The following is an 8,047-nucleotide window of genomic DNA, read 5'->3' as shown; positions in this document are numbered from 1 at the left end:
AGAGACACAGACACCCTAAATAAGTTCATTGAACTACATTAAACATATATTAGTATAGCAAGGTCTTATAATTTTCTCTCCTGAAATACAGAATTGGCTACCACAACATAGCCAGCGATATGTAACATTTTAATGATAGATCTGTTAATATTCATTTGGAAACATGTATATCATTACAACTTGCCTCTTATTCGTATGAATAATTAATACCACGTAAGTTGTCAGTTTTTATTAAAGTAATATACTACCTCTACTCTAATACTGGTGACAGCCATTGTTTGGTGAACGTACCCTGAACGCATCTTGACTTGTCACTATAGTTACTATAGCAACGCAACACAGCCCGGGACAGCTAACGTTTGCTAGCTGAAAACAGTATCACGGACATGTAAACGTTATAAATATGTCTAAAATGGTAAGTCGGATATCTCTGATATTTTAAAACGACCTGAAAACACATTTCATTTCCAACAAACTCAGCACCGTTCACGAAAATATTGAAATGCGGCAACGGCTAACTGTTTGCTAACGGATTGTATAGCTAACACATGTTAGCACGTAGCAAACGGAGATGGATTGAATGAAGTTATCTGATAAACTCGGGCATTTTGGGATATAAAGAAAAAGTGCGGGGCAACTAAAGACGTGCTTTACAACAACCATCCAGCAACAGCTTACAAATAATCAAATGTGAGTACTGGCAGGCCGAGACGACCCTGAATTTAGCACCTAGCAGCTCCTGTAACTGTCACGAAGACGGTTGTGGGAACAAGATTATTATTCAAAACCACAATGCTTAGAGTTCTCATATCTAGACTACATCTCCCCAAAGGCCACGCGGCTTTTAAAACACACCAAGATTTGTAAAGCCTCTGGACTGTTCTTGAAAATGCAGAAAACGGTAATTGAATTGTTCTTTTTCTGTCTGAAAACATCATTACACCACATTAGACCAAGTCCTGATCCAGACCCACAAAACTTAGACTTGTCACAACTGGTTTACTTTATCCAAAAGTTATACAGACTCTTATAAACCCAGTTGCAGCTATCTGAAAACTTCATTGGTAGAAATGCAGAAAATGGCAATATAACTGTTTTTTTTTCTCTCTAGAGACCACATTAAACCTGGTCCTGATCCAGACTCACAGTACTTGGACTTTTCCCACATCTATGGCTTATGCCAACCTAGAAGTATACAGACTCAGTTGCAGATATCTTAAACCTGTAATAATTTGTAAAAATGCAGAAAATTGTGAGTTAACTTTTTTCACCACTACTGCAACTTTATTTAGACATTTTTTCTACATCAGACCAGGTTCTGATTCAGTCTTACTTGATTTTAAACTAACACACACATTTCAACACAAACCAAACCTGTATGCAAAAAGATTTGCATGTGCATGCATGTTGCAGCATTGCCTGTACTTTAAAAACAGTCATCTCCAGCCAAGAGATTAAGACAACAGGTTTCTTTAGAGAATGAATCAACAGTTAGCAGCACCTGTTCTGTTTTAGTGCCCCAAGCCATTGGCCCCAATCACTATAAATGTTAGTGTATAAGCTAACCTATAAGAGATAAATTATTAAAATGGTTTCCAATATGTTTAAATACTGGTGAATGAATTGAGTGTCTAAAGACCATTACATCTACAAATAAACACATGATATAGTAGTCTGCCTTGTATTTTTAGAGCAGGATATAGAAGCAGTTAATGTTTTTGCAAGTCAGGGTCACATGGGCTGCAGTTTTTTCAGAGTAACAATGGGCAGGAGAGGAGGGAACGTGTTGGACATTTTGTTCTTTAAAGAGACAAACTTCTGCACACCAAGGTCAGGCTGGAGGCCCCCCTGTACAATGATGTTCAAACAATTGTTTACATTCATTCATTTAGTTATATACACGAGGAATATGAATCATAATAAAAAAGATTTTGGGTAGAAACCTGAAATGCCCTGTAAGAAATTCTAACCCTAAAGACATATAAATGTTCACAGAACCAGCAAAACAACCCAGATGAATCAGAGCTGGAAAAGAGGAATCACCTGAATTCATCCCTATTCATTGCTCTTTTAAAGCTCTTATCCTTTTCATCTGAAATATGAAAACAATCAGATCCCATGAATTCATTCCAGATCATGAGTCTTTTTTTATTACAAGGACAACTTACTCATTCTCTATTGCAATAAACAGACTGCTTCTTTGTCATTAAGTAATCTGTTATATATTATTCTGAGAAGTAATTTTATCATCCACCAATAACGTATCTCTGAAAGAGTTCTCCCCACGTACGATACTGCAGGCGTAATGATGTTGATCAGAATTAATGTACCGTTTCGGTGAGATAATTGAGTCTGTTTTTGGCTTTGTCTGTGAAACATCATGCATGGAGGCTGTGGGCATAAGCAGTGTTACTGGGTTCAGCTTTCACACCTGCTGAGTGATGTTTCTGGGACTTGTTGCCTTTTCTAAATGACAATATCTTTGTTTAATACTGTGTCATAAACCACCCATTCTTTCACTTTGTACCAAAAATATTTCTCTTAGTCTGAGTGTAGGTGTTTCTTTTTCATGATACATATCTCTCCAGTCATTTCTAAGCATCATTGTACAACAGTGAGTCATTCTTGTACCAGTTTCTTGCTCTTGATTTTTTTCGGCTGCTTGTGTGTGCATTTGTTGGAACAGTAATACCATGACATAACTGATTTACGCAGAAAAAGTAAGCTTTGATAGTAGTTTTTGTTTTTACTCGCATATTCTAACCACACCCTGCTCTGCACTAAAGCATGCTTTAAAATGAGGACAGGAGTCCAAACAACCTTAAGGAGGGATGCTGTGTGTCTGTTTCTTTTTGTTGTGAAACTACTGCAACATAATTTACACTTAAACTAAAACATTTCACCCTTAAGAATAAATGTGTCTGCATGAAAGGGTTATAAATTTTCCCAGTATCATCTTGTGACGCACTGCACAGCTTTATTTTACGATTCCAGTTCTGTATCAGTCTGATTGATCTGTTTCTTTTATGAGGAGGATCGCTTTGCCTTTCTTACTGAGTGGTATGACCCCACTGCTGCTCTCCTGCGGCGCTACCAACTGTTCTACTACCCCAAAGATGGCTCAGTGGAAATGGTAGGCATTCACTTTTTCTTTTAGAGGTTTTGAAAATGTTTTGACACTGAAGAAGGACGTAACCACATAGTGGTTACGTCCTTCTTCAGTGTTTTGTGGATTACATCTCTTTATTTTATTTATGAAGGATGTTATCGTAAAGTTTCAATTTGTGTGTCGTATGTTTTCATTTTTCTTTCCAATAATTTACATGATATGCTTGTAAAAATGTTTGTTTTTAGCCTGGACCCCCGGAAGTAGTGATATTCGATACCACCAATTTTCTTCCTGATCCAATACTGAGTAAAATTCAGGCTGGTATTGGCGATAATGATCCGATACCGGTACTTTGTGTTATTACATGTAATGTGTCTGGTTATCTAAAAAAAGAAAAAAAAGTAGTGCATTTCCAATCAAACCACTAAATTGAAGTTTGCCAATAGGATATTTAATCAAGTAAATAAAAGCCACAATAATTGCAGAAGTTTGCCAATACCTACATTTTTAATTATTTATTCAACTGTTAAAGCAAATTAGACAGGTTGTGAATTATTATAAGTATTTTTTATAGATTAAATTATATTTTTTATTCATGTTTTATAGTATATATTTTTCTTAACTTACTATGACTGTTTTATTGCAATTGTGTGTGATTTATTGACAAATGGTGTTTGTTATCCACTTTAAACAAACCTAAATCTTTAGAGAGATTTCCCTGAATTAAACTAGGCTTTTTTTTGCCTATGTGAAATTATCTCCTTGATCCACATGTATGTATTACTCCAAACAAACTCATCCAGATTTGTACTGAAGAGTGTATTGATTTCATTACTTATTTCACAATCATATCTATTTTTTTGAACAACTCCAACAGCAACAGTGCTCTACATATTTCACGAACAGTGTCTTGGCTGTTTGTGGCGCTAAAATAGCTCCACACACGACTTCTTTTGCATGCTGCCAGTCTGTCCTGTACAAACTGCAGACAATAGGCTGAGACCGGGAGAGTAAGTGACAGACTGAACAGCATGCAGGTGCAGGCGGAAGAAAAAGTAGTTCCCACTGAACGGCGTATCATTCAGATACATTCTCAACAGTTTGGTTACTTCAATTACCTCAGATGACAGAAGTATCAAAAGTATCGATATTTTGATTTGAGAATCAATTTTAGAGCACAGAGAGAAGGAATCGGAAGTATTGATATTTTAGTATCGATCCACACATCACTACCAGGAAGACTAGCTGTGCTGCAGGTTACAGCTAATGGGGATCCAAATTAAATAAACAAATAAACACTTTTTATTATTAAACATGAGAAGGCTGAGTTGCTTCTGTTCAAACTTCAAAAACATATTAACCTTAGAGGTTTTTAGCGAAATCTGGAGCACAGCTTTTGTGATGTGTTTGTATGTTTTTGCAGTTATCAGATTTTCTACCATCATGTCTTTTTTCTCGTTTGCAGTTTGACGTGAAAAACCAGCGAATATTTTTAAGAAGGACCAAATACGAGCACCTCAACCCAGAGGACCTTTTCGTTGGGAACCGAGTGAACGTGTTCTCACGGCAGCTGAATCTGATCGACTACGGAGATCAGTACACAGCAAACAAACTGGGCAGCAAAAAAGAGAGGTAGCTTCATTGAAGCTGTGTGAAAAGTGTGTGAGCTGAAAGGATGTCTGCTGTGATGACTCATTTAATTGGACAATTATATGAGATAATAAAATGCCCTGCCAAAGTGTCACTGTTCAAACTGTATTACATACTCAGGGATTTAGCCAAAATATTATGTATCTCTATCAAGTAAACAATGATGTTAATGAGGTCATATTTTTGAAATATGCGCTGTATTTGGCTAAAGCAGGCATACCTTTGTTGTTACTCTGTGTGGCAGAGAGAATCAGCTTTCTGTCCATCAAACGCAGACATTAAAAAACCTCAGCCCTCAGTCTTTACAGCCTTTAATCGTCTCCAGGAGATGAAACACAAGTTAAACTTTTTTGAGGTGGTTCTTCTGTATCCTTGTCTGGTTACACTCATTTTATTTGTTGTATAAAAGCTTAGTTTTCGCTCTCTGTGAAGCTTCTTGGACAGTTTATGTTGTTTTAAATTCCCTTTGGAAATATAGCTGACCCCTCTGTATCTGAAGTGTTCATTACGTTAAGTGTCTCTGTAATACTCTCAGGTCTTGGCAAGTTGCCTCTGACTACCTAACGTATCAGACTCGATCAGTTTCTAAATTTATCTCTCTCCGTGTCTACAGAACCCTCGCCTTAATAAAGCCAGGTGTCGTGACCAAGATCGGAGACATCATCGAATCAATCTACTCCTCCAACCTGATTGTGACCAAAGCCAAAATGACAAAGCTCACATGGTAAGGTCACAGCCTTCCCATCATGCTGTGAGTCGCTCTGTGCTGTTATATCAGACAAATTCTTGTCAGAGGAGAAGACGCAGGCAGTTTGGTGCCAGTTTTCCTCATAATAACAGATGGATGACTCTGTTTTCTCTCACACACATTGAGGACATATGGCATACCGAGCGGCAAAGTGGCAGACAGGCTTGGCATTTAATTAACGGGTTTATCAGGTGCTCATTCATCCTGCAGTTTTATTATCACGCCTGTCTCAGTCGCAGACACAGCACAGAGCAGAGACTTGATGTTAACACATTGCTGATAATGTTTGACTTGACAGAATTTGACTTATCAGTCCAGAAATCTTTGCTCATTATGACCAAAACAGCCACTTAAGAACAACTACACAGTAAAGCTTCTTCCACCGCAAAATCATGCCAGGTATTGAAGGATTTTTCAGGGAGTTGCTATTTCTTCCTCCTTTCAGTTCCTTTTAGAGGAAATATAGTGTTTTCAAGGTTTTCTTGTTTTTTGTTATTTCTGTCTCACTGTTATCTGAAATGTGCTTCATGAATACGCATGGCCTTCCTGTTCCATCACAAATTTTCTTGCTCTGTCAGAAGTAAAAAGGTTGTTCTGCAAAGCTAGAGTACACTTTTATTAAAGAGGCTTTTTCATTATCAAGCTAGCCTTAAATTAGTGAGATTTAAGCATATAGTATGGTATAAGAAAGCTGTCAAAAAATACGTATGCATAATTAATTATTCATATTTCTAATGTCAACAATTTCTCTGTCAATAATGTTTTTGCACAAAAATCTGCTGTCATATACGTAAGTCGTAAAATTTGGTTCAGGTTACAAGTGATTTTATACGAGAGCAAAGTTTTATGCTTACAACTCACTTTCCTACGACTATGAACGCTTCCCTGTGAATACAAATCCAAGCTTATGGGTACAAATCGAAAAGTGCTCATATAACTTTGCACTTAAAACAACTGTAACCTGAACGAAAATTTTACAACTAACGTTCATGACAACAATTTTTTTTTCGTGAAAACATAATTGACACAGAAATTGTCTAAATTACAAATATGAATCATTGATTATGCACATGCCTTTTTTGACAGCTTTCTTACACCATGTACAGCGAGTCCTACACATGAGTTAAACAAACAGTTGACAATATCTGCTGAAAGCCCTGGCTCTCAAAGCTCCTGTGAGGGGATTTTTGGGGGCAGTAGGTTAAAACTCCTGCTGATGCCTCTCTATTACCCGCAAAATCATTGCCAACAAGATTACTGATTTCGTATGTGTTTTTAATGCTGTAGCCACTGCGGCAGGGTAGGTGTCAGACAAAGACATGAACAGCACAACACCAAACAGCCTTTGTTTACAGTTTCAATGATAAAGATTCACAGTGAGTGGTGAATCTGACTGTTAAAGATGGCGGGAGTCATCCTACACAGGCACATCAGCAAAGAGGTAAGAGTTCCTGCTGTTTCCACAGGGGGGCGCCAAATCAAAGTCGGCCAAAGGTTCTTCACAGGAGCTTTAAAACACAACTGAGCCTCACTGATGCAAAGTACGGACTTTACCAGATCTTTTTATGTTGGCTGTGAACCACTTGTGTCCTGATGTCACTTTTTGAAAGCTTTTGCACTTAGCTGAACTAGAAAAACAATAACACTTAGCCCCAAACTCATCCAGCTGCTGTTTTCTGCTTTAACATTCTGTAAGAACTGATTAAATATCTGCGCAAATCTGAAAACATCCAAACCTACATCGTTTTTTTCTAGATCCAACTTGATTTATCATATTTGATAACAGACTTTGAAATAAATATGCAGTTGTAAAAAGAATCTGGTAAAATGACTTCTATTGTTTCCCCATGAAACAATCAGGAAACATAAACTATTATTGTATGCAAATTATATCTTAACTCAAACCTCAGGATGTTTTTTCCAAACTGTTAATTTTATATTAAGTGATCTATCTCAGCTCCGCAGAGCGCTGACTGTTATAAATCTTCTTGTAAGTAGTTTAGTACACGGTGTTCTTGTGTCATACCTGAGATAATTTGGCCACTCATTAACTTCATGCTCTGTGGTTTTCTTACAGGAGCCAAGCGGCAGACTTTTATGCAGAACATCAGTCGAAGCCGATCTTTAAGTGAGTGTGTGTCAATGATTTACCAGCTGAGAGACAGCAAAGCACATTTCTGGTACCCAGCCTCTCTCATTAACAGAGCCCTGTGCATAATGACATTGTGGTGACATTTGATGATAAGTAACTCAGCTGGCCTACTGCTGGTAGGAGTTCCACATATATGGGGGAGTTACTCCAGCTTTGCTCCATTTTGCAGCAACCTGCTGCAGTTTGTGTCCTCGGGCCCTGTGGTTGCCATGGAGCTGGTGGGTGATGAGGCCATGTCTATCTGGAGGAGGCTCCTGGGACCTGCAGACTCCGCTGTGGCACGGAAGGAGGCGCCGCAGAGTGTCCGTGCCCAGTTTGGAACAGATGGCATCAAGAATGTTGGACACGGCTCAGACTCAGTTGCTGCAGCAGCTCGAGTAAGAATATG

At 38.0% G+C, this 8,047-nt stretch overlaps 1 protein-coding gene across 3 annotated transcripts in view; it reads left to right on the top strand.

Moving 5' to 3' along the window:
* Positions 1–288: 288 nt before the first annotated feature.
* nme7 (NME/NM23 family member 7) overlaps positions 289–8,047 on the top strand; it is a 34,869-nt gene continuing 27,110 nt past the window's right edge. Inside the window, exons 1-6 of one of the 3 annotated variants that reach the window (XM_074667754.1) lie at positions 289–415; positions 3,035–3,133; positions 4,575–4,741; positions 5,373–5,483; positions 7,585–7,635; positions 7,829–8,036. In XM_074667754.1, the coding sequence (XP_074523855.1) occupies positions 404–415; positions 3,035–3,133; positions 4,575–4,741; positions 5,373–5,483; positions 7,585–7,635; positions 7,829–8,036 (648 nt within the window). In that variant the 5' untranslated portion in view covers positions 289–403. Of the gene's footprint in view, positions 416–659; positions 691–3,031; positions 3,134–4,574; positions 4,742–5,372; positions 5,484–7,584; positions 7,636–7,828; positions 8,037–8,047 lie in introns of those variants that run through there. The other 2 variants (XM_074667753.1, XM_074667755.1) reach the window with 2 other exon arrangements.

This window comes from Halichoeres trimaculatus, unplaced genomic scaffold (genome assembly GCF_033239565.1).
Source record: "Halichoeres trimaculatus isolate MK-OKI-2021-1 unplaced genomic scaffold, fHalTri1.1 fHalTri1_scaffold_4, whole genome shotgun sequence".
NCBI lineage: Eukaryota > Metazoa > Chordata > Actinopteri > Labriformes > Labridae > Halichoeres > Halichoeres trimaculatus.
Note: the sequence above shows the minus strand (reverse complement) of the source record. Positions and strands in the feature narration are given on the sequence as shown.